At 44.2% G+C, this 27,713-nt stretch overlaps 1 protein-coding gene across 1 annotated transcript in view; it reads left to right on the forward strand.

Annotated features, from left to right (window-relative positions):
• The window catches only part of ufm1 (ubiquitin-fold modifier 1), a 45,983-nt gene that overhangs the window by 17,692 nt on the left and 578 nt on the right, over positions 1 to 27,713 (forward strand). Inside the window, exons 4-5 of the mRNA XM_079507318.1 lie at positions 9,887 to 9,926; positions 20,115 to 20,147. Coding sequence (XP_079363444.1) covers positions 9,887 to 9,926; positions 20,115 to 20,147 — 73 coding nt within the window. The remainder of the gene's footprint in view (positions 1 to 9,886; positions 9,927 to 20,114; positions 20,148 to 27,713) is intronic.

Consider the following 27,713-nt stretch of genomic DNA (forward strand, 5'->3'; position numbering starts at 1 on the left):
TATCCAAAATGCTGACAAGAAATAGCACTTGGCTCATATGCCACTTTACTCACCCAGTCACTGCGAGACCACCAACGCAAACCACGATCACAATCGCACACCGCCTCAAGAGATGCCCAGTGTTCAAATCACATGAAAGGAAAAAGAACAGCATTAGTTCATCAAGCCTGGAATATTTCTTTTTTTCACAAAATCCTCCATTGTCCCTCTGTCCGAGTGCCTCCTGTCACTCACGTCCATGTTCACAAAATGTCACTTTTCGGAAAACAGTCCTTTCCCGTATGTTGGGCCCCAAACCAACACATGCATATATCGTTCAAACATCAAAGTGCGGAAGCAGTCTACTGACTGTACATGTGACTTATTGACCTCTCTTTTAGCAATCGTGCGATGTGACAAGTGGTGCACTCAATGGTCCAGCAGTACCCAGGTTACGCAAAACACAGTACTACTCATTTATATGTCTGGTGAATCAACTTGGCCAATAATAACCTTTACATATCTAATTGCACGTCACTCACACTAACGTATGAGTTCTGTGTCTCACTTCAAGTTTTCTCATGAGGGAATTGCGCTTGTCCATATGATCAACTCAACACAACTTCAAACCATGTCTTCCCTAATGGATGACCTGTCCGTATATGGGACCGTAATACGCATGTAGTTGAATACTGTAATTACTGGTTACGGTGTAGATTCTGGTTATTACAAATCATACATTAACCACTCCAGCCCTATATACATTTTTTCCATGTTGCAAATAACTAATGTACAAGAACAACACATTGTGAGCTCGTAGATCTGCTTATTTTACAGTTATTTTATAATTAAAAATGAGACATTCTGCTACATTGTTTTAGTTTTATAGTTTCTTAAATACAGCCACAGCCAACACTAATTTACTATTAAGCCTACATTTGAATTCTGGACATTTACTTGCTACAGAGTATTCCTATATCGCGTATGTATAAGTAACATTACACTCACCAGACTTCCCAGCTCGACCCGTCCCAAGTGTGTCCACTCAGAGCAGCTGCTGTCAATGGTAGGGGAGAAGGGGCTACTTTCTGAACTGCCTGTCCTGGAAAATGTCCCTTACTTGAATCTGATCTTAAGTTCCCTGAGGACCTCTCTAATCTTTCCACAAAAAATACCATACCGATATATTCTGTATAGCGACAAAAACGAAAGGTTCCTAGGAAAAACAAAAACAGGGGTTCCTGTCTTGACTGGGAAAAAAAATGTGATGACAGTTACAAATATTGCCTATTGTAAGGAGTTACTTACTACCTATACATTTCATGCTTTGAGTATAATTTTGCCTATCTATTTAGTCCAAATATAGAGAGTGACAAAGCCCAATTACACTCAACTTGCCGTGACTCTGGGAAATTGTTATATTGTCATTATTTACTTTAAATACAAGACAGCACTTACTGGGTAGACCTGCTATTTTGAGTCTGCCGCTGACAACTGCTAACTGCTGTCCTACTAACCATGGGTGGTGACACTTAACTAAAATATCAGGACTACATTCTTCATACTTACTTGTTCACAACGCCACATTTATACTAGGAAATCACCATTTGACTTTTTACAAAAATAGTATTTTCCGTTCATCCACACGTACGACACACTTCCATTCCATACTCAACATTCCACATTCCACATTCCACATTCATACCTGCTGCTCGAGTCTTACGCGTTATACAAGTTGCTGTTTCACCATTCTCTTTTAATCTTCCCTGTGGGCTGTTTGGTCCCAACAGGAGAGAAAAGAAAGAAAATAACGGTGGACGCTGTCTGTATGATTTCCTATGCTATTCCCTATCCTACTGATATAGGCTATAGTTTCTCTATATAAATGTCTATGAAAGACTGTTACCACTCGGCAACGATGAAATACGATGAGGAGGGACTGTCACCAGCTCCTTTAAATACTATATAAATGTCTATGAAAGACTGTTACCACTCGGCAACGATGAAATACGATGAGGAGGGACTGTCACCAGTTCCTTTTAAATACGATGAATACGATGAGGAGGGACTTTAACCAGCTCCTTTTAAATACGATGAACACGATGAGGAGGGACTTTAACCAGCTCCTTTTAAATACGATGAACTAGTACTTTGTACGGCTGCATCTCTAACAACACAGCCTCAAAATACAAAATGTTGTACATTGAGTCAAAACACTCTTACCCCAAAGTTCGTTTAGGTGTTGTCCCTGTCGGACCAGCATCTCAGATCCATATGCACAGCGCTATCATCTGAAAAAGAGAATGCTGACGGACAGTAGAAACACGCTGCTCACTGCGCCATAATTGTGATGGGATTATTAATACTCCTAACAGAGACTTTAAGAAATAATCGAGGTAGAGAGTGGACTGAAACAATGTCACGTTTATTACAAGGAGTGGTCTGTACCAGCCCAGGGAGGTGCACGGATGCAAGCCTACCAAACTGTTCAAATGAGTCTCTCTTATACAAAATGAAGAAGCACAAATACATTGGAGGTGTGGTCAGTGGACAAGACTAAACATGGGTCTTGGGTAAGAATAGGTCATTTTGACAGACAATCAACAGGTGGAAGCCTTGCTCCAGGCAGTGTAGTATTTTCTGCCACTACAGACGCAATTGGTCAGAGCTACTGTCAGTCAAAAGTCTCAAGCATTGAACGTCACTGTACCAAAGCCCGCCTATATTGCATACCGTGTCCCGATTGGTCCGACCTGTTCTCTGCTGTAGGAAAGAGGCGTGCTACTGAGCCTCGCCAGACCGTAATCCGCTGGTAGGCAACTTTTTTTTGCCAACGGCTGATTCGGTCTGGTTTATTAACCAGGCTACTAATACGGTACATGTTTAAAAACAGTTGCAGACACTTGGGGGTAAATCTGCAATCAAAGATTTAAATTGACTTTAATTTAAGATGTAAGTCATTCCACGTGGTTGGGGCACTGAAACAAAAGGCTGTTTTCCCCAGTTCTGTGTTTACATTTGTAACCTTTAGTGTGAGCCAGTGACTGGAGCGTCCTATATGTTACAGGATTCCAATCCAGCAGAGCTGTAATATACAACGGTAAAGTCCCATCAATTGCTCTAAAGATAAACAGATACCAATGTTTATTTCACCTGTCGCCGCTGTCGGCCAAGGAAGGCCAGCCCACTCTGTCATATAGGATTCAGTGTATGAGTTATATAAGGTTCACAAATTAATAAAATGTAGAAGAGGAAAGTTACATGGGGCTGCTTTAAAAAACCTTTGTACAACTTATTGTGTAGAACTATAGAGCACCGAAGTCCTGACATCACTGCCCTCTACTGTCAGTACGGCATTAACCAAACGTATCGACTACATTGATAGTCGATTAGGAATCGATTATTCGCCAGTGATATATATATATTTTTCATCCAATAAAACCGAACAATTCTAGACTTCTCATTGTTGCGATTGGCTCCGCACCGCACGTGGCTGCGTCATTAGGGGTTCCCCGTATAATTCCTATAGGATATGACCATTTCCCTTTTTCATATATATATATATACTTTATATAGTGTATATTTGTCTTTAAATGTCTTTAAACTGTACCCATTCTTCAAATTGAATAAAATGTCACTTTCATCTTTTTTTCGTTCATTTCGATTCTTGGTGTGCGATCTTTCTACCTATTAAGACGATTTAAGCTGTTAAAGCACCATAAATCAGAGCGCGGTGGTCACAAGAAAGTTTTCCAATCAATCTATTCTCTAAAGCCTCATGAAGTAATATAGCATGTTATATATAACAAATCTACAAGCAGTTATTAAACGAAATTTAACGAACACAATCATTTCCACAGGTTGCATAACACCAATTTATTGGTTTATTCATGAACAGAACCGACATGCATTGAAATGGAGGACCCTTATGTAAACAAGTCGTAGGCCTATAGGCCTTTTTATTTTGAACTGTAGGTAATTCTGCAAACTGTTAATACAATATTCTCAAATGAAGACATTTGCAAACCTCACCGCATACTGAAACGCGTCTGACGGGTTGCATTGCAACAAATAGGCCCTAATAAATAACATAAAATAACGATAGGCCTTGCCCTCTACTCTGGCATACAAAACAGCAATCGATAAGATGGAAAAACTCACCAAAATGAAGCTGACCAGGTAAAACAATACATCCATAGTGGTAATAAATAAAATAAAGACAGGCCTACACACCCGCTGCCAAACAAAACATACAGTGAAACATAGTAGGCCTACTCCAACTCTACGTCGCTGTCTGTGGTGTAAAAGTCCTCCATCTATGGTGTTAGACTTGCGCTGTCGACTGTTTGCATTCACGAATACGAGCTTGTCTACGTGGCCTGGGTGTAAGTTTGCTCGCTGCCTGGTAACCGTGTTCCCTGCGAGTGAAAACACCCTTTCGCTAGGGGTACTGGTGGCTGGAACGGCCAGGTAGGTTTTGGCCAGCTTGGCCAAACGACTCAGGGAACTGCTTCTTGTGACGTGCCCACCACTTCAGAGGGCTGCTCGTTGTGGGAATGCGGGTAATCTGGAGGTATTCTTCTAACTCCTCGTCGCATGTGTAGTTTACTGTCGGTGCCTTTGTGCTGGCATAGTGGGGCCCGAACAGCTCATCATAGTCTCTTTCGAGTCGCGTTATTTTCGCCACGGCCACTGGTGGTGGTGGTGCCTCCTCTGTCTCGCTGTCCACGTCGGCACCTTCAGCAGCGTCTTTGGAGTGTGGAATAAAAAATGAGGAAAAAGGAGTTAATGTGATAATGTGGCGTCTGAAAGGCTTAATATGTGGCTATTGTCTTGGCTATTGGTGATCATGACCGCTGGCCGTTCACATCAATTAATTAATACTTGAGCCGAGCGGTTAGTTTCGAAGTAGCCTAATTCACAGTTCACACGTAATTAATTACTTAACAATAGACAGTGACCACGCCTGGAACATACCACGTCTCAGTGAAATAAAGTGTAAGGATATCCAATTTTGCATATAACATTCATATTAAATGCTTTTTTGTCTTAAATAAAAAACATTTGATAACAAAAAAAAACATTCATATTAAATAAATGTACCTGCAGGCTGATCTAGCTTCTCGCCTTGTAGTAGTGGAATACGGCGGCGTCGGACCTGCAGTCTGGTGTCCTCTGGGAGGAAATGGAGATCTTTGAACCTCGGATCCAATATACAGGCGATGATAGGAAGCGAGCCTGCCAAGTCGTAGTCGTCTGTGTCCAACTTGAACCTGGTTCTCAGCTGTGCTCGCATTGTGGTCTTAAAGCTGCGGGTTGCTGTTGTATCATTCACGTCATCTCTCAACGGCGCATCGGGCCCTTCATTCATCAGTAGGTTGAGGATAACGGGATAAATGAACGACAGTCCAACATGCAATTCAGCACACATGATGGTCGTTGCCTTTGCAAGGGGGCTGAGTCAAGGGGGCAGTGAGGCTATTCAACGTTGAAGCTCTGGGTCCTAGTGGTAGGAGGAGGGACTACAGGCGGACCCGTGGATTCATGACCGGGAAACCCCGTGCAGCTGGGCTTTAACGTTGAGCGCTCGGTTGCCCTACGTCACTCAGGACCTCAAAGTTGAGGTCCTGGGAGGGACTTCCGGCAGTCTTCCGGGTGCTTCAAAACGCCACTGAGCAACTTCCACTGACATGAATAGCTGGGGGGGCGGAGCTTCGCGCCAGTTCAGTCTCTATTATATATATACTCTATGGGCTGAGTACAGGCAGGAGCTGCGCGATCACCTCCCACTGCGAGGGTTTAATTTGACATTTTTTTTTCGATCTGGGTTTGGTGACTTTCTCGTCCTCCAGTACGGCTTGGACAGGGATGCGCTGCTGGTTAAGCCGCTCCAGCATTGTGAATGTTGAATTCCAACGCGTGGGGCAGTCATTCTGGAGCCTGTTAGCTTTGACATGTAACTGGTCCTGGCGTGTCTTCAGTGCACATGTTGCTATAGATGAGTGTCGGAAATGACTAACCACTCGCCTCGCCGCATCAATGGTTTTGGCCACTTCAGGTAAATCCAGACCTTTCTTGATTGCCAACTGCAATGTATGTCCAGTGCAACCAAGGTCTTCCTCCACTTCCTCACACAGAGTCATGGCTAGATTCATGCTGCTGGCATTATCGTGCACAACGCAGAACACAACAGTCAGGCCCCACTCACGGATTACATCCGTCAGCTTCTGCGCTATTTTGGCCGCCATATGGCGCTCTGGCATTAAGCAGGTAACGAGGACTTTTGCCTGCATCTCCCAGGTCCTGTCGCCTTTGTTTTGTGAGTTTGCGTTTAGCGTATTCTCCGAGTGTTGTCTGCCTTTGTTGACTGGTATCCTCGCTCGCATTGCCGCTGTGGTCACTGCTTGTGCTTGGCAGCGGGTGGATCTTCAAGTGGTTTATCATAGAGCTTGTATTGCTGTGATATTTTAGCTTCGTTTTACAAATTGTGCATCTCACAAAGTTGCCCTCTCTCTTGAAATATTGCCACACCTTTGACGTTTCAGTTCCTTAACTTCCTTCCGTGTGGATGAGATGACGCATGCGTATACTATAATGTATAATGTATACTATACATTCGTATATCTTATCAATTCACTAATTCACCCACCAGAGGGCAACGACGACCAGTCTTTCTGGCATGAATTCTGGGCGAATCTCAGTACAGTTACACTTTTCAGTAGGACAGAACTTATTAGAGCAGTATGAAAATACACAATCAACCATGAATGGATTAGGCGAACTACCAACACCACAGCACAGCACACAAGACAGTATGTGTTGTCAGGCTTTTAGGGGGAAAAAAAAATATATATATTTTTTTAATTAAAAATATTAGCGAATAATCGGATGTCAATTAACAGTGTCGACTAGTGTTTTGCTAGTCGACTAATCGATTATTCGATTATTATGTTAATGCCCTAACTGTCAGTAGAGGGCGTCAGTCCCCAGGTTCATGTACTTTTTATTTGCATTGTAATCTCCATAGGGGGATTTTAGATCGCCTCATATAAGAACTGTGTTTGAAAAATAAACCGATCACCCCGGCCTTTTCACTCATATGGATATGAAGCATCGACTGAAGGTGGAAATGTACAAATATACCCAAAGAGTAACAAAATAAGCGTTAGAAACAAGTCAAACAACCCAGAGACTACATTTCCGGGTAAGCAAGGTGGCTGCATCTGCCCGTCGCACAACAGAAACTGAATGTCAATTACGTTAATTTTTATTTCTATTTTATTGATATTTAATGTTTTGTGGTTAGTACGAGTCGAGTCACCACCAGTTGAGTTTACGTCAACGAGGAATCTCAGGAACGCAATGTGTTGACAGCTGGGCGTGACGTATATTAGCAGCGACATTGCCTTCATATGTAGTTTCAAGGCTTTTGCGGCCACATTAATTCCATTTTCTCCAGAAACTGGCTGTATCAAATATGAATGGACATCATTAACGACGCACAGCCACTCCCCTGACAGAAAGGCCGGGGTGGTCGGTTTATTATAGTTATATTATATATATATATTTTTTTTCTATATATATATATATATATATATATATATATATATATATACATGAACCTGTGTGAACCTGTATACATGAACCTGTGTGAACCTGTGTGTTGGTGCCCTCTACTGAAAGTGACGTCAGACTTCGGTGCTCTATAGGTTTAACTTTGTGAGAGTGAGTTTGTGTCTTTAGTGACACTCTGCTAAGCATTGCCAACTTTATACTCTGATGAACAGTAACGTGGAAAACACACTTTGAAAGCTCACAGGAATCCATGTGTGCCTCTCCTCCCCTGTCCCCACTCCCCAGCCCCTTCTCTCTCTGTGTGTGTGTGTGTGTGTGTGTGTGTGTGTGTGTGTGTGTGTGTGTGTGTGTGTGTGTGTGTGTGTGTGTGTGTGTGTGTGTGTGTGTGTGTGTGTGTGTGTGTGTGTGTGTGTGTGTGTGTGTGTGTGTGTGTGTGTGTGAGAGAGAGAGAGAGTAAGAAGATCGTGCAACAGATTACTGTTAATGGCGTTGTGCACATTATGTTCTGCAGTTTGCGTCTACAGTATAGTTACTGCCAGGGAGCCCTCGGTTCACAGGCCTGCCAGGGAGCCCTCGGTTCACAGGCCTGCCAGGGAGCCCTCGGTTCACAGGCCTGCCAGGGAGCCCTCGGTTCACAGGCCTGCCAGGGAGCCCTCGGTTCACAGGCCTGCCAGGGAGCCCTCGGTTCACAGGCCTGCCAGGGAGCCCTCGGTGTCTCACGTGGTTAATCTTTCCATGTAACTCAGCCCAGTGGTTCTCAAACATTTTTGGCTCAGGTCAAAAATGTTTAGTTTAGTTTAGTTTATTTGAACATCTTCACAGAACAGATTCAAGTGCACGGTTTACATCAGCAGAGAAAAAAAAGAATGAAGACCCGTGAAGGTGATCAAAAGGCATGGGCTGAAGCTTAAAAGCTTAAGTTTTTTTATTTTATTTAACCTTTATTTAACCAGTAAAATCACATTGAGACCATAGTCTCTTTAAGTGCGCACTGGCCAAGAGAAGAGGCAAATAAATCTCTGCCAGTAACAACAAATACAGGACATAACAAGACAAACATATGACATCCGTAATACCAAAAACCAACTACGAGGGAGACTCAGAGAGAGTCTAAATAGCTATCCACTAAACCAAGTACAGACTAAAAGAGACTAGTAAGAACAATACTTCAAAAAAACTACTAAGCTAATATGAAACTAAGAACACCGCAATTGCTACTCGTCAAAGCAGGAGCAATGGCTGGAGAGTGTGCCAAAGGCAAGCCTCCTCTTAAAAGTCACTAGGGGGATCAAGGAAGGCAATTTTAATCTGGTCTGTAGATCGTTCCACGCCCAGGGCCCAAAAAAACGCAAGGTTTTTTTTTCCCTGCCTCAGATTTGGTGCCCATCCTACTCACAGCACAGCATTAGAGATACTCTGCATAATTATCAGTTTAACAATACATTAATCAGAGACAAAAAAGAGAAAAACAAATAACAACCCTACACCCAACCCACACCCGTGTCACTGTAGAGATCCACCAGGATCCATAGTGATTATGACTGCTTTAGTTAGATATTAGTATTGTTTAACACACACCCCACACACACACACACACACACCTATGATAAACTGTATTTAGCTAGGGTAATACGCTTGAGCAATGTTTTGAATTGTGATATATTACTGCTGTGTTTGACATCCTCTGTCAAGCCATTCCAAATCTTCACCCCACAGGCACATTACCTTTTCATCCACACCACCCCTGAATTACAGTGTTACTTTATAGAAACTTTTGTCAGTAAGGGCAAGTGAATATGTAAATCGTCCTCCCAAAGATGCAGTATTTCGCGAGGAAAAACTGGAGAGGATATTTGTTTTCATTTCCATCCATGACTTTTATGCTTGGCATCTAAACCCCAGCATTCCTATTCTGGAGGGAACATTCACCAAAGATAGCCGATCTACAAGCTCTGTAGATCTGCTATTTTTGGTGGAGAGACTACTTGTCGTTGGTGTACTGTAGGCTGGAAAAGAACGCACCAAGTACAGTTTAACTTGAGTCTGTGGTATAGAGTGACATGATAAATTCCAAATATTATCACCCCTGGAATTGCATCAAGGTACCCACTTTGAGAAGACCTGGCTTAACCACTTGAACCCTAGCATCCGTAAGAAAATAGCAGATCTTACAAGCTCACAACGGTTTGTAAGCTCTGACCCAGTAAGCAACCTATGCTGTTGCTCAGTGTACTTGATATGGCCAATTCTCCCAATATAAGCAATTAGTCTTGTGAAGAACTGCATTTATTTTATTTGTGACCATTTGTTTTCTTCTTTTGACTTGTTGCAGTTCAAAGTGCCAGCAGCGACCAGCGCCATTATAACAAACGGTGAGTTGACAGACCAAAAGAAAACATGTATTATGCTGTGTTCAATGTTAAAGCTTGTGTTGGTTCTTTTTTATATCAAAATAAACAAAAACTTATGGTGGTGGAAAAAAATAACCACACATTTCACCATTGATAGTTTAATCGAAAAAGTAATCGATACAATAAACACTAAGAAAATAGTTAGTTAGTACAGAGAAAACGTATACAGTCCAAATGTAAATGGTAAATGGTGCATTTATATAGCGCCTTTATCCAAGGCGCTTTACAGAGATTGTGCATTACATTCACCCATTCACACACCGATGGCAGCGGAAACCATGCAAGGCACCAACCAGCACATCGGGAGCAATTAGGGGTTCAGTGTCTTGCTCAAGGACACTTCGACAGTAACTCTGGGGGAGCCCGGGTTCGAACTGGCAACCTTACAGTTACCATCCAGACACTCTACCCCTGAGCCATCGCCGCCGCTGTTTTTAACATTTTAAAATGTCTATATATTATATTCATTTATTTACTGTGAATATAAAGCATTGAGTCAGAGCTATTTTTGTGTGTCACGTGCGTGCGTGCGTGTGTGCGTGTTTCCGTAATTTGTAAAGAAAAACGAGGCAAATGACACTCAAAACACTCAAATTCAAAAGTACCAGATTTACAAGCTTACCAGAGCTGTAATATACAACGGTAAAGTCCCATCAATTGCTTTAAAAATAAACAGATACCAATGTTTATTTCACCTGTCGCCACTGTCGGCCAAGGAAGGCCAGCCCACTCTGTCATATAGGATTCAGTGTATGAGAAAAACGAGGCAAATGACACACCCACTCAAATTCAAAAGTACCAGATTTACAAGCTGGAGAGCCTGCAGATCTGCTACTTGTGGTGCTTTTGTGTGATGCTGTAGTATGACGCAGCTCCTCCAAGGAAAACAAACAAATGAACGGAGCTGAACGTGAATCCCCCCCCACCGCCCAACCCTTTTTTTCCCCCTCACTGTATATGTTTCTTTCCCTTTTTACCTCCATTTATGATGAATTCCTGTTCTGTTCTTTGTCTATATAGAAGTGTCTATTTGTACGTCTCTAAATGTTTTGATGAATTGAACATGGTGGACCCTGTTGTAAACAAGTGTAATGCTTAATTGGATCTTCCACTCAGTTAACAGCCTTTGTATTGAGTTTGTGCTTGAAATGTACTGTAATTCTGCAAACTGTTAATAAATATTTCAATCAATCAAACAAAATTATGATCAAATGTATGAACTTTACGAGAGAAAAAAACTATGGACAAAAGAGGTTTCTTCCCGGCGGCAACGCGATATTATTTCTGCAAACTCTTAAGATAATCTAATCATACTAGTCCTGTGTGAATAAAGCTTGGGATACATTGTTATATCAACACAGGTACAGTATATTTATCATAATGACAGCATCCAGAGCTAGTGGACGAGGTGACGGATACATCATCTCATCCTCCAGTCTATAGGGTTTATGTTTATGTAACATATAATATACTCTAGCAAGCAGTCAGCCATCATTAATAATAATAATAAAACTTTATTTGTATAGCACCTTTCATGACATGAAATGCAGCTCAAAGTGCTTTACGAAAAAAGAAAAAAAGAAAAGCAAGGCATAAACATTAAAAAAAAAACAAGAGCCGTAATGCAATACAGTGAGGATATGAATAACAAAAACATTAAAAGATCAATTCAAAGCAAGAGTGTAGAAGTGAGTCTTGAGCTGCGCTTTAAAAATGTCTACAGAGGCTGGCTGTCGAAGGTACAGTGGGAGTTTGTTCCACGCCGTCGGCCCGTAGAAGCAAAACGCTGCTTCCCCGTATTTTTTAGTTGCCATTTCTTTTGGCAAAGCGAGCAGGCCAGCAGTGGAAGACCTTAGGGGGCGGTTTAGATTAGATGTTCAAAGATTCTGACACCTGGCACAGTTAACCCATTATGTCAGTGGTTTTCATGTCGAGGACCCCCAAAAATATATGAAATTGGCCGCCGACTCCCATCTGAAAATAGGTTGTTCCAGGGACCTCACCAGAAGCAAAGATATGAGTTAAAAATGCTCACACTGACAGAATATATATTCAAAGATTTTGCGCCACATTTTCACAAATTTTCAAAAATAGCAGATCTACAAGCTCGTAGCGCACCACTCGGTGGTGCGCTACGAGCTTGTAGATCTGCTATTGTTCAATAGCTAAAGTATAACATAATGCTTAAAACACCAAAGGGGGTTCCCGCCCAGAATGTGTTAAACAAATTGAAGATAAACGTCATTGTTTCAATCAAAATACTCGGCTTATGTTTTAAATGAATTAAATTCAATTATGTGTAAAGCATCCTTTTTAACCCTCTCAATTCTAGTTTGCGTTATTTTGTTAGTATCGTATACAGAGATATACAGTACAGAATATCTCTGTACAGATATCCAATATAGAGATCTAGTACATTCAATACAGTATGTATGCACAAATATACAGTATAGATGGTCAATTAATCCATACACATATACACAGTACACTTTATGAGGTAGAGGTGAGATACAAGATGATAGTAGAATGTTCTACTCATCGTTTTGGCGACAATAAAAGGAGATTACACTTTTGTACACACAAACATGTCATTTTTGGGGGGCTTCGATGACCTCGGCATAGAGGTCGTTTATAGAGCCAGGTTTGACGGTAGTATAGATCACATTATCATCATCATCATCATCTTCATCCTGTGTCCTCCTGGCTCCTCTCACAACAGCCCTCGACTGATTGGTGTGCTTGATGGACGAGTAGATCAGACCATCATCATCATCATCGTCAGAATTGTTTTGAATGGCAGGTAGACCAGGGTGCCTTTCTGTAGGGATGTCCAGATGAATGGCAGGTAGACCAGGGTGCCTTTCTGTAGGGCTGTCCAGAATCCTGATGATCGGGAGACATTTTACATGATTATTCGTTCATTGTCACACAAATAATTGTGATTAACGATTTAATGATGTTTTTGGCACTAAACATTGGAACATAATAAATACAAATGGCTTTTGGGCATTCTAAACAAATTCCATATTATATGGCAGATATGATGAATAACTTATAATACAAAGAAATTACTGATAACCTTTTACTTTCAAAATGCAATAATAATAAATAAATAATGAGAATAGCCCATCTAACACGGTTGTGTCATTGACGATTAAACAATGATGTAATAATTATGTCTGGTGGAGAAACCTCTAGGTCCGAAACTGTTACTTTTCAGGAATCAAATTCAAAAGCATCAAACGTAGCAGATCTACAAGCTCAAAACGTGTAGCTTCGCGCCGCGCTTCGAGCTTGTGGATCTGCTACTTTTGATGCTTTTGTGTGACACTAGTATGATCAAGTAGGGCGATCAATTAGTTCACAATTTTTTAACTTCAGTTGTATGAAATACTTGAAATACATTAATATAGTGGTTGCAACTGTATTAATTCATTGCCAGAGTCCCGTGGTGGGAGTTCTGCTCTGGTTTTGGTGAATATTAAGTAGTACCGGTCATTTGGTGGGGGGCACTGTAAATTAAAAGTAAATGAATCCACAAAACTAGCGTCATTTGTATTGTTGACCTATTTCTAAAATATTATGGCAACTTTCGTTCAACTTTGACCCCTCTATCACATGGAACTATTTTTTGGGGCGTAGTGATATGGACACAAAAAACAGGTCAGTGTGATCGAGGCGTTAAAAAATCAACGAAAGTTGCACTATAGAAATAGGTCAACAATACAAATGACGCTAGTTTTGTTTATTAATTAATAAACAATTAATAACAATTAATAATTAATTAATAAACAATTAATAACAATTAATAAACATTCGTTTATTAATTTAATTTTTATTTAAGGCCCCCTGTGGCACCCACAAAATGACCGGTACTACTTAATATTTCACCAAAAGCAGAACTCCCACTACGGGACTCAGGCAATCGATGAATACAGTTGCAACCACTATATTAATGGCAAGTATTTCATACAACTTTAGTTAAAAAATTCTGAACTATCCCTTTTAATGTACAGAAAAACAACAAGGTTAAAATATGGATAAGAGGTTTCTGCCCGACGACAATGAATGGATTGGAGACAGGCCTACCGGGTTGCTGTCGCGTTGCTCCTCTGATTGGTTAAGGCCAAGCAGACGACGTCATGAAGGGTTGTCGTGGTGCTCTTCCTCTTGACGAGGAAGACGAGCAGCGAGGCTGCAGTCAGGACCGCAGCGCCCGTCACCCCGGCCGCCACCAGGCCCTGGCCGTGGCGGCGCTTCCTCTCTTCCTCTGACGTCACCACTTCCTTCTTACGCTGTGGTTCTGGGGAGAGGAGGTTAGAGTCGGTTGGTACACAACCGAGGTGCTGATAACTTCTCAAAACAAAACTAAAAATCTGCTTTTATTAAGAAAAGGTAAATGAGGAGGGAATGTGAGACTTAAAACTGGGTTTTGATTGTTAACCTATTTTGGGCGGGAACCCCTTTTGGTGTTTAAAACATTATGTTGTAATTTAGCTATATAAAAAAAAAAAAAAAAGCTCATAGCGTGCCACCGAGTGGCGCGCTACGAGCTTGTAGGTCTGCTATTTTTGAAAAATCGGGAAAATATTTATTTCAGAAAACAGAGGATTTAGAAGATTTTTTTTCAATTTTGAGTTCAGGCCTAAATGGGTTAAAACTAACTCCACATTGCATTACAGCTGAACTGACACCACGCATCCGTAATGCATTGTCAGTCGTAATGTGTGGTCAGTTCTAATGGGGGGTCAGTTGTAGGGCTGGGCAATATGACTCATTGTCTCAAGATTATAAGTATTGCCTCGATTACTAGTATTGAACAACTAATTAAAATGTAAAATCATCTGTAAATAGCAGATCTAGAAGCAGATCGGCTATTATCAGTCACAATTTTTTTTATGCCACCATTGTACAACAAAGTATAATACAGGGTTAAGTGGTTAATCAGACAAATCGAACTAGTCGATTATACCAAATCTATTCAAACCTTTTCATGTCAATTCAGTGGTATGAGAAGTGAATATATAAAACGCAAGCTTCGCACATATTCATTGAGAAGCAGATTAACCTGCATGAGCCAGAATAAGTCAGTTATTGGTTCTAAATTTTGGTTTTGATATATTTTCTGTTAATTGCCAAGCCCTACTTGGTTGGTCAGTTAGAACTCCACTCCCCTACCTTGTGTTGGTTGGATGTTGGAGTCAGTAGTAGAATCGGGTGGTTGGATGTAGGAGTCAATAGTAGAATCAACAGTTGGTTCGATGGAGGTGTCAGTTATCGAATCAACAGGTGGTTGGATGGAGGAGTCAGTTATCGAATCAACAGGTGGTTGGATGGAGGAGTCAGTTATCGAATCAACAGGTGGTTGGATGGAGGAGTCAGTTATCGAATCAACAGGTGGTTGGATGGAGGAGTCAGTTATCGAATCAACAGGTGGTTGGATGGAGGAGTCGGTCATAGAATCAACAGGTGGTTGGATGGAGGAGTCGGTCATAGAATCAACAGGTGGTTGGATGGAGGAGTCGGTCATAGAATCAACAGGTGGTTGGATGGAGGAGTCGGTCATAGAATCAACAGGTGGTTGGATGGAGGAGTCGGTCATAGAATCAACAGGTGGTTGGATGGAGGAGTCGGTCATAGAATCAACAGGTGGTTGGATGGAGGAGTCGGTCATAGAATCAACAGGTGGTTGGATGGAGGAGTCGGTCATAGAATCAACAGGTGTTGTTCCAGTGGAATCGTCAATAGATGTAGGATTGATTGATTGTTTCGTTACCGTCATGTTTCCGGGGACAACGTCGATGAATGTCCTCACCTCTCCGCTGACGCTCACCTGACATCTGAGCCTCGTCTTGGTCAGGCTGTGTCCGTTGACGGTCAGAGTGTTAGAACATCCACGCATGGACTTGACCGTGGAACCATCCTCACTCATCCAGCTCAGAGTGTGACTCCCACAGTACACCTGTACGTCCTTTACAAACAGAGAGCAACGTAACGTCCGCTCTGCAGCCCCGCTGTTTCCTGCGGTGACGTCGGCCACATCCAGCACGTACAGATAAATCTGCTGATCGCCTCCCCTGCGTTTAAATTGTTGACAGGTGTAAAGACGCACGTCTTCGGCTCTGACGTCTTTAACGGTCAGAGAGCAGTTGGACTCCAAACTCATTCGGTGTGCTTTGGATCGTCTTAGTTTGCCCGTTTTAATCAAGCCGTACTCGGCCACAGAGGGCGAATCGTTCCCGCTGTAGATCCACCCGGTTGAAGTACAGCCTGGATTGTCCGGCAGCAGTGTGTTGTTACAGGGCAGACTGACCGTGTCTCCAGAGTTCCTGTAGAGGTTCAGCAGGTGGATGGAGTCCACTCTGAGTAGCACAAATGAAAACAGTTGAGTCCATATGATCCCATACATTCTGATCTAAACGTCCTCTCTTCTCGGGGTCTGTCTGTCTGTCTGTCTCTTTGAGCTGTCTCTGTTCTGGATGTCTCGTAGAGCTGTCTCGTCTAGATACAACAATGTCTGTCTCTCTCGGCGTGTGCGCCGTGAGACTGACTTGCTCGGTAGAAGTACTGTGGTTGAAGTGGGTGGTTTCCTGTAAGGGGGTTTGAGTGAAGTGTTTCCTGTCATAAGGCTCTTGATGCAGGGCAGTTCACAGGTAGAATAGAGGGTATGCGCGTGACATCATCATCAAACCAGGAAGTTATGCGGAAATGCCTACTGAGTGGCAAAAAACTACTTTCTGGCCTTGACAGCTCATACATCCACACAGAAAAGTCTTATCTGATTGCATTAAACAACATTAAACAATGTTAAACTCACTTTGCATGTTGCTTTGCCACTCGATTTGCCACTCGATGTGCCATTCACTTTAAGCATGCGCATACCCTCTATAGGCTTTCCCAGCCAGTGTTGATTTCGACGACTAAAACTACGACGAAAAATGTTCGTCGACTACCTCTTTTCACTGACAAACTAAATGGAAAGACTAAAATGTTAAGAATGGACTAGTGGACAAGAGATCCAGTATAAGTCATTTTACAATTGGTTGCATGCTGAAAATAGCCGATCTACAAGCTCACAACGTGTCGCAGAGCTTGTAGATCGGCTATTTTCAGCAAGTGTAAAAACAGTCATTTGACGGCATCAAGGCCCGCCAAAATACAGTTTAGTTGACTAAATCGACTAAAATCTTATGAAATTTAGTCGACTAAAACTAGACTAACACTAAGACATTCCAGGTGACTAAAATGTGACTCAAACTAAATGAAAACTATTCAAGAGTCTATGACTAAAACTAAAATCAAAATTTGCTGCCAAAATCAACACGGTTCCCAGCAAGCACGCAAAGCCTGGGGGGGAAGATAAATCATTAAAAAAAATATTGTGAACCTCATATCGTGATACGTATCGTGAGTTGAGTGTATCGTTACATGCCTACATCTGATGTCATAGTATATAGAGATCCCTGATGTCATCAATATTGGCCATGATCAACTCCACACCTCAAACCCCTTAGATCTCCATATATGGATATATGTCAGAACCTGTTCTGACATTCCATATGTCGATCCTTCCCCATCTTCGATGTCTCCCTTTTGACTGATACATACATGTACCTTGTCCATTCAAACTCTAGACGGGCCTGCCCCAAAGTTATAACTAGTGCAGCCGTAGCCCGGCAGCCAAACAAACTAGAGTTCTCAACAGGGCTGAAAATTAACCCGTTCTGGGCGGGAACCCCTTTTGGTGTTTTAACTAAGCATTATGTTACACTTTAGCAGATCTACAAGCTCATAGCGCGCCACCGAGTGGCGCGCTACGAGCTTGTAGGTCTGCTATTTTTGAAAAATCGTAAAAATGCGGCACAAATCTTTGAATATATATATATATTCTTTCAGAGCGAACGTTTTTTTTATTTCGACGTCGGGCCTAAATGGGTTAACACTGTTGACACTGTGAGCTTTGTACAGAAGTAGCCAGTGTTGTTGTCAATATATTGCAGATGAATATCGGCGGCGGTGCCCTCAGGGGTAGAGTGCCTGGATGGTAACCGTAAGGTTGCCAGTTCGAACCCGGGCTCCCCCAGAGTTACTGTCGAAGTGCATGGTTTCCGCTGCCATCGGTCTGTGAATGTAATGCACAATCCCCTGGACGTGGCGGCACTTCCTCTCTTCCTCTGACGTCACCACTTCCTTCTTACGTTGTGGTTCTGGGGAGAGGAGGTTAGAGTCGGTTGGTACACAACCGAGGTGCTGATAACTTCTCAAAACAAAACTCAAAATCTGCTTTTATTAAGAAAAGGTAAATGAGGATTCAAATTATGCAGGGAATGTGACACTTAAAACTGGGTTTTACCCGAAGACAAGTATCTTATTAAAATACTACGTTTTACGGCCCTTAAATTTATAACAAAAAACTGGCGCCAAAAACCAAGACCCAGGGTAGAGAATTGGAGGGAATTAACGGAACAAATTAAAGTAATGGAGCAGCTAACATATAAAATTAGAGGAAATATTGATAGGGGTATCGCTCTGTCAGGCTCCTACTTGATCTAGCCCCCCGAACCCACCTCACCCCTGCCCACTTCGACAGGCTGGAATGGCTTAGGGTCGACGACAGAGTACAGCATCTTGCAATGGGTCTGGTCCACAAGATTCGATACACCACCAAGATACCCATGTACATGTCTAGATACTTCCTTAATGTTAACGAAGTCCACACCCACAACACCAGAGGGAGTGCAACGAACCATGTACAACCCAGATTCGGCACAAACAAGGGACTAAATTCTTTTCGCTCCTATGCCACCAAAATGTGGAACGCCCTACCAACTGTCATTAAGACATGCGAATCCCTTGACTCCTTCAAAACCGCTCTCAAAGGGCACCTACGGATGGCTGCAATTCGAAACTGGCCCCCGTAAAATCTGAATCCCCCCCCCGCCCCCCCCTTCTTTCCCCTCACTGTATATATTTCTTTTCCCTTTTTACCTCCTTTTTGATGAATTCCTGTTCTGTCTATAGAAGTGTCTATTTGTACGTCTCTAAATGTTTTGATGATTTGAACATGGTGGACCCTGTTGGAAACGAGTGTAATGCTTAATTGGGTCGTCCACTCACAGTTAACAGCCTTTGTATTGAGTTTGTGCTTGAAATGTACTGTAATTCTGCAAACTGTTAATAAATTCTTCAATCAATCAATCAATCAATCTGTGGAGTAAATGGGAAAGCTATATGGAAGGTGCGGGAGTGGATGAGGCGGGTCCATAACATAAACTAAGAATTTGAAAATCTGGCACCCCAGCTCAACTAAAAGCACAGCTTAACTAAAAACACAGTTTAAAATCTAACGGGAATAAAATCTAGGAAGAGTCAACAACCATGCAGGGATAGCACTTTTTATTTTCATTGTTTTTGTTTTTGTCCCTTATAGGCAAGGCATCTGGCTCCAACAACCTACAAAAATAAAAATAATTAACTAACTTAAATACGGGTTTTGGCGTTTCGGCCCATGCATAAGGCCCACAGGGTTCTTGTTTCCTTTGTATGTGTATATAAATAGGTATGGTATGCTATGTTAGGTTCTGCTATGTCCCTGTTTTGTTATACTATCGTATCTATTTATTTTTTATTTTTACTTTTCTCGCTATGTCATTGTTTTTCGTTATGCGTCTTTATGTTGTCTTAAGTGTTTCTGTGTTTTTTTGTTTTGTTTTTTGTTTGTATCTGTATAACCACACCGTGTTCACAAAAAAGAAAAATATAAAGTATAAAAAAAAAAAAAAACTGGGTTTTGATTGTTAAAACTAACTCCACATTGCATTACAGCTGAACTGACACCACGCATCCGTAATGCATTGAATGTAATGCACAATGTAATGCACAATCTCTGTAAAGCGCCTTGGATAAAGGCGCTATATAAATGCACCATTTACAAAAAATTTTGCTCACACTCTCTCTCTCTCCTCTCTTTCATGGTAACAATGCATCCCTCTCTTGCTCACACTCTCTCTCTCTCCTCTCTTTCATGGTAACAATGCATCCCTCTCTTGCTCACACTCTCTCTCTCTCCTCTCTTTCATGGTAACAATGCATCCCTCTCTTGCTCACACTCTCTCTCTCTCTCTCCTCTCTTTCATGGTCGTCACGCAGACGGAATAGGAATCAACCCTGCGCAGACAGCAGGTGAGTTTTGGACATATAGTTCTGTCGTACACCATTAACAACAGTTGTATAATAATATTTTCTATTACGTTACTAGCCTGGGGAAAGTGAACGAGCCTTGCATAATCATCATCCCCCGCCGGCTGTGGTGGAGCTGCGGGGAGAGCGGGCACGGCTTTCCGCATGGCTCACAAACGCGATGTGCCTAGATTTTTCTCGTGAATTGTTTCCTCAATGTGGACGTGGTGCAAAACTGCAACTGGTACAAGTTGCAACAACCTTTGCAGCCAGGGAACTATAGCATCACATTTATTGCACTTGCGTGCTCAGCCTCAGAGTCATTTCCCTCTCTGTTAACCACACTTTGGAGATCTCTTTGACATACTGTCCGAGTCCCACTCGCTCCGCTGCGGTCGCTGAATGCACAGAACAGTGGGCGTATCCTCCCCGACCCCACTCACTCATGCACTCATGTAGGTGGGGTGACGTCACCCCAGGCTCTGCTTGCATGCATGCACAGACACAGCGGAGCTAAATAACGACTGATGAGAACCGTTTGGGGAACCGTTAATAAAAAAACGATGGAACCGGCTCCGGATCCGCAATTTCGGAACCGGGTCTGAAATGGACTCTGTTCCGAATCCCAACCCTAGTTAACGGTGCCGGAGATTAGCTGTTCACAGACGGACGGACGGACAGACGGAGTGCAAAACATACTCTCTCCCCATGCCTTCGGCCTGGTGGAGACAATAACATCAAATCTGTACAGAGCTTTTTTTGGTTCCAAATCATTAAACAAAGCATGTTTCCTGGTAATTAATACAATAATCTTGATGTGTTTTGCGATAAAAAAATACTAAACCAATATATTTTTTTCCCGGGGGGCTGCATGTTTCTGTGAGACTACTTCTGATAAAAAATGCATTTGTTTGACTCATGAATATTGATGCAAAGCCCAAAGAAACGCTATTTATACATTTAATTGAATTAAAAAGTTTACAGACCCTGGCTGCAAAGGAGGTGGTGTCCCTGGGTCTAGCTTTAGAATGTCAAAGAACCCTGGCTGCAAAGGAGGTGGTGTCCCTGGGTCTAGCTTTAGGATGTCAAAGAACCCTGGGGGTCCAAAGGAGGTGGTGTCCCTGGGTCTAGCTTTAGAATGTCAAAGAACCCTGGCTGCAAAGGAGGTGGTGTCCATGGGTCTAGCTTTAGAATGTCAAAGAACCCTGGGGGTCCAAGCAGTTATAATCAGTCCTAACCAAAGGAGGTGGTGTCCATGGGTCTAGCTTTAGAATGTCAAAGAACCCTGGGGGTCCAAGGAGGTGGTGTCCCTGGGTCTAGCTTTAGGATGTCAAAGAACCCTGGGGGTCCAAGGAGGTGGTGTCCCTGGGTCTAGCTTTAGAACCCTGGGGGTCCAAAGGAGGTGGTGTCCCTGGGTCTAGCTTTAAAACCCTGGGGGTCCAAAGGAGGTGGTGTCCCTGGGTCTAGCTTTAGAATGTCAAAGAACCCTGGGGGTCCAAGGAGGTGGTGTCCCTGGGTCTAGCTTTAGAATGTCAAAGAACCCTGGGGGTCCAAGGAGGTGGTGTCCCTGGGTCTAGCTTTAGAATGTCAAAGAACCCTGGGGGTCCAAGGAGGTGGTGTCCCTGGGTCTAGCTTTAGAACCCTGGGGGTCCAAAGGAGGTGGTGTCCCTGGGTCTAGCTTTAGAATGTCAAAGAACCCTGGCTGCAAAGGAGGTGGTGTCCCTGGGTCTAGCTTTAGAACCCTGGGGGTCCAAAGGAGGTGGTGTCCCTGGGTCTAGCTTTAGAACCCTGGGGGTCCAAGGAGGTGGTGTCCCTGGGTCTAGCTTTAGACCCAGACCCAAAGGAGGTGGTGTCCCTGGGTCTAGCTTTAGAAGAACCCTGGGGGTCCAAAGGAGGTGGTGTCCCTGGGTCTAGCTTTAGAACCCTGGGGGTCCAAGGAGGTGGTGTCCCTGGGTCTAGCTTTAGAATGTCAAAGAACCCTGGGGGTCCAAGGAGGTGGTGTCCCTGGGTCTAGCTTTAGGATGTCAAAGAACCCTGGGGGTCCAAGGAGGTGGTGTCCCTGGGTCTAGCTTTAGGATGTCAAAGAACCCTGGGGGTCCAAGGAGGTGGTGTCCCTGGGTCTAGCTTTAGGATGTCAAAGAACCCTGGGGGTCCAAGGAGGTGGTGTCCCTGGGTCTAGCTTTAGAACCCTGGGGGTCCAAAGGAGGTGGTGTCCCTGGGTCTAGCTTTAGAACCCTGGGGGTCCAAGGAGGTGGTGTCCCTGGGTCTAGCTTTAGAACCCTGGGGGTCCAAAGGAGGTGGTGTCCCTGGGTCTAGCTTTAGAACCCTGGGGGTCCAAGGAGGTGGTGTCCCTGGGTCTAGCTTTAGAATGTCAAAGAACCCTGGGGGTCCAAGGAGGTGGTGTCCCTGGGTCTAGCTTTAGGATGTCAAAGAACCCTGGCTGCAAAGGAGGTGGTGTCCCTGGGTCTAGCTTTAGAACCCTGGGGGTCCAAAGGAGGTGGTGTCCCTGGGTCTAGCTTTAGAATGTCAAAGAACCCTGGGGGTCCAAAGGAGGTGGTGTCCCTGGGTCTAGCTTTAGAATGTCAAAGAACCCTGGGGGTCCAAAGGAGGTGGTGTCCCTGGGTCTAGCTTTAGAATGTCAAAGAACCCTGGGGGTCAAAGGAGGTGGTGTCCATGGGTCTAGCTTTAGAACCCTGGGGGTCCAAGGAGGTGGTGTCCATGGGTCTAGCTTTAGAACCCTGGGGGTCCAAGGAGGTGGTGTCCCTGGGTCTAGCTTTAGAACCCTGGGGGTCCAAAGGAGGTGGTGTCCCTGGGTCTAGCTTTAGAACCCTGGGGGTCCAAAGGAGGTGGTGTCCCTGGGTCTAGCTTTAGAACCCTGGGGGTCCAAGGAGGTGGTGTCCCTGGGTCTAGCTTTAGAATGTCAAAGAACCCTGGGGGTCCAAAGGAGGTGGTGTCCCTGGGTCTAGCTTTAGGATGTCAAAGAACCCTGGGGGTCCAAGGAGGTGGTGTCCCTGGGTCTAGCTTTAGAATGTCAAAGAACCCTGGGGGTCCAAGGAGGTGGTGTCCCTGGGTCTAGCTTTAGAATGTCAAAGAACCCTGGGGGTCCAAGGAGGTGGTGTCCCTGGGTCTAGCTTTAGAATGTCAAAGAACCCTGGGGGTCCAAGGAGGTGGTGTCCCTGGGTCTAGCTTTAGAATGTCAAAGAACCCTGGGGGTCCAAGGAGGTGGTGTCCCTGGGTCTAGCTTTAGAATGTCAAAGAACCCTGGGGGTCCAAGGAGGTGGTGTCCCTGGGTCTAGCTTTAGAACCCTGGGGGTCCAAAGGAGGTGGTGTCCCTGGGTCTAGCTTTAGAATGTCAAAGAACCCTGGGGGTCCAAGGAGGTGGTGTCCCTGGGTCTAGCTTTAGAATGTCAAAGAACCCTGGGGGTCCAGAACCCTGGTCCAGAACCCTGGGGGTCCAAGGAGGTGGTGTCCCTGGGTCTAGCTTTAGAACCCTGGGGGTCCAAAGGAGGTGGTGTCCCTGGGTCTAGCTTTAGAACCCTGGGGGTCCAAGGAGGTGGTGTCCCTGGGTCTAGCTTTAGAACCCTGGGGGTCCAAAGGAGGTGGTGTCCCTGGGTCTAGCTTTAGAACCCTGGGGGTCCAAGGAGGTGGTGTCCCTGGGTCTAGCTTTAGAATGTCAAAGAACCCTGGGGGTCCAAGGAGGTGGTGTCCCTGGGTCTAGCTTTAGGATGTCAAAGAACCCTGGCTGCAAAGGAGGTGGTGTCCCTGGGTCTAGCTTTAGAACCCTGGGGGTCCAAAGGAGGTGGTGTCCCTGGGTCTAGCTTTAGAATGTCAAAGAACCCTGGGGGTCCAAAGGAGGTGGTGTCCCTGGGTCTAGCTTTAGAATGTCAAAGAACCCTGGGGGTCCAAAGGAGGTGGTGTCCCTGGGTCTAGCTTTAGAATGTCAAAGAACCCTGGGGGTCAAAGGAGGTGGTGTCCATGGGTCTAGCTTTAGAACCCTGGGGGTCCAAGGAGGTGGTGTCCATGGGTCTAGCTTTAGAACCCTGGGGGTCCAAGGAGGTGGTGTCCCTGGGTCTAGCTTTAGAACCCTGGGGGTCCAAAGGAGGTGGTGTCCCTGGGTCTAGCTTTAGAACCCTGGGGGTCCAAAGGAGGTGGTGTCCCTGGGTCTAGCTTTAGAACCCTGGGGGTCCAAGGAGGTGGTGTCCCTGGGTCTAGCTTTAGAATGTCAAAGAACCCTGGGGGTCCAAAGGAGGTGGTGTCCCTGGGTCTAGCTTTAGGATGTCAAAGAACCCTGGGGGTCCAAGGAGGTGGTGTCCCTGGGTCTAGCTTTAGAATGTCAAAGAACCCTGGGGGTCCAAGGAGGTGGTGTCCCTGGGTCTAGCTTTAGAATGTCAAAGAACCCTGGGGGTCCAAGGAGGTGGTGTCCCTGGGTCTAGCTTTAGAATGTCAAAGAACCCTGGGGGTCCAAGGAGGTGGTGTCCCTGGGTCTAGCTTTAGAATGTCAAAGAACCCTGGGGGTCCAAGGAGGTGGTGTCCCTGGGTCTAGCTTTAGAATGTCAAAGAACCCTGGGGGTCCAAGGAGGTGGTGTCCCTGGGTCTAGCTTTAGAACCCTGGGGGTCCAAAGGAGGTGGTGTCCCTGGGTCTAGCTTTAGAATGTCAAAGAACCCTGGGGGTCCAAGGAGGTGGTGTCCCTGGGTCTAGCTTTAGAATGTCAAAGAACCCTGGGGGTCCAGAACCCTGGTCCAGAACCCTGGGGGTCCAAGCCGTTATAATCAGTCCTGACATACTGTACAGTTGGGTGCCACCGATATTGTCCCTTATCAGTTGACCCATTTAGGCCTGACCTAATTTTTTTTTTTAAATCCTTCTAAATCCTCCAGTTTTCTGAAATAAATATTTTCACGATTTTTCAAAAATAGCAGACCTACAAGCTCGTAGCGCGCCACTCGGTGGCGCGCTATGAGCTTGTAGATCTGCTATTTTTCAATAGCTAAATTATAACATAATGTTTAAAACACCAAAAGGGGTTCCCACCCAAAATGGGTTAACTGTCCTTTTGCGCAGATCACGCAAACCTCAGCAAAAAGAAAAGGACAATATCGATGGCCTCCAACTGTAGGTGCACACTGTGCAAATTAGCCCTGGTGGGCTCCATTTTCGTCACCGCTAAACCCCTTATCCCTACATTTCTTTGCCTTTTTTTTACTATTTTGCAAAACATTTTTTAAGTTAAAATGGCCAGTCTTAAAGCTCACAACGTGTCAATGTAGATTGGCTAGTTGAACTATTCAAAAATGTTTTTCAAAATAGTAAAAAAAAAAAAAAAAAGGCAAAGAAGTTTAGGGATAAGGGTTTAGCGGTGACGAAAATGGAGCCCATAGTGTTCCATAATCTGCTTAATAATCAGAACCCTCTTAACTTTTGATCAAAGCCATTAATTCTGTTTTAATCTCATATACAGCTTGCTGCTTCTCATCTTCTGTAATCCTTCTGTATTTGACTTTTGCAGAGGGCATGCACAGTAAAGAAAGAAAAACAAAAAGAAAAACATCCGCAGTGTAAATTTAGTGTACAGGCTTTAGTTCCGACAGATCTACACGCTCAAAACGCTGTGCGAGGTGACGCGTTTTGAGCTTGTAGATCTGCTACTTTTTCTCTTTTTGAATTCGGATGATTAGAAGTAACAGTTTTGGACATATGAGGTTTCCACCGACATAGTCCACGGTGGTGGGTGGGCACTCACACCCACACACACACACACACACACACACTCACTCACTCACTCACTCACTCACTCACTCACTCACTCACTCACTCACTCACTCACTCACTCACTCACACACACACACACTCACTCACTCACTCACTCACTCACTCACTCACTCTGGCTCACCGAGCGCATGGAATTCTTATGACGTGTACTTAATTCAGTTCGTTGAATAATAGACATTCAGACCAGACACCCTTTTTTTTTAATTGCCTATTTCTTCCGGTTGTCGCCCTGCTGGAAGTATTATCGGTCACACTAATGGGAGTGGAAATGGATCTCAGTGTTTTACCTCTTTTATTTTGGCCTCTTTTCATCACTGGAACACTGTGTGTGTGTCTGTCCCCAACTCCCCATCACATCTATCACATTATCCCTGATGTCATTATAGGCAAAACCTTCAAAAGCAGCACATCTAAAGGGTTCACAATGGACGCTTTGTGAGCATTTTGCTACTGATGCGGTATGACCGAGTGCGTAACACAAAGTGTGTGTGCGTGCGTGCGTGCGTGCGTGCGTGCGTGCGTGCGTGCGTGCGTGCGTGCGTGCGTGCGTGCGTGCGTGCGTGCGAACTGCTACCAAAGAGGAATAAACGCAAATAAAAATACGTACTGTAGAGTTTCGGGCGGATGTAGCTTTGGGTCCTTTTTGCAAAGAACGCAGTGTACCAGTACTTACTGGTTCAGGTTTCAGACATTTAATCCTCCCAAAACCCAACATCATTTTGTTTGTTTTTCGCTGACACCTGCATTCCCCTGCATTGTGCTTGCTTCATCATAAACTAAGTACCCACATAATGACATAATCACTAAAGTGATGATTACGGACAGAGGTGGCACTAAGCCCACTTCCTCGGATGCCTGCTATAGATTATATCCCCGAGCATATACTTGTTGCTTGAGGTTATCCAATCGGAGGATCAGTGCTTGAGCCAGAGAATATACCATGAGAAATCATTCTGGATTTGATCAATGCAACAATAACCTTCCATTTCTGACATACTGAATAGCATTCAGAGTCCTGTATAGACCACCGATGTTTTGACCAATATTTTGTCAGAAAGTGCTGGGAGGTACCCCAGAAAAATGGTTCTCATTTCAAATCATTTCAACCACTTTATCCATTTATAATGTTGGCTATTCAAAAATAGCAGATGCACAAACTCACATCATGTCGCTTTGTGCCGCGCTGCAAGCTTTTACATCTAAAAGCTACTTTACATCTAAAGCTACTACGTCATTGAAAAATATCGAAAGTTGTGCAGTGTTTGTGTCTTTGCTGCTTCCAGGGAACGTGTTTCTAAAGCACCATGCTGTAGTTGTACTTACTTACATAAGGCTTCAATGAGCGCTCTCCGTTGCATCCGATCCTTGGCAGCATGTTGCGCCTCCTCCCCAGGACAGGTTCATCTGTTCCAGCTCCTGTGTCACAGTTCTGCGCCAGGTTGTTTTGGGCCTCCCAGGTTTTTTCTTTTGCCTGGTGCCTTTTGCCATCTCAGGCGTCGATGTGTAATCTCCTTGGTGATGCTCTGGCTCCCTGTTTGTTTATATTATGCAGTTCATTATTGGAGATTGTATTTGGCCAAAAGATCTGGCATATTCGCCGGAGGCATCGGTTGTTAGCCTGGCTAATAAGCCAGACCAAACAGCCGTTGGCAAAAAAATAATTGCCTGCCGGCGGATTACGGTCTGGAGAGGCTCAATTGTACGCCCATTTCCTACACCAGAGAACTGGTGTGGCCAATCGGGACACGGTATGCAATATGGGCAGGCTTTGGTACAGCGACGTTCAATGCTTGAGACCT

The sequence above is a fragment of the Electrona antarctica genome, assembly GCF_951216825.1.
Source record: "Electrona antarctica genome assembly, chromosome: 8".
In the NCBI taxonomy this organism is placed as follows: domain Eukaryota; kingdom Metazoa; phylum Chordata; class Actinopteri; order Myctophiformes; family Myctophidae; genus Electrona; species Electrona antarctica.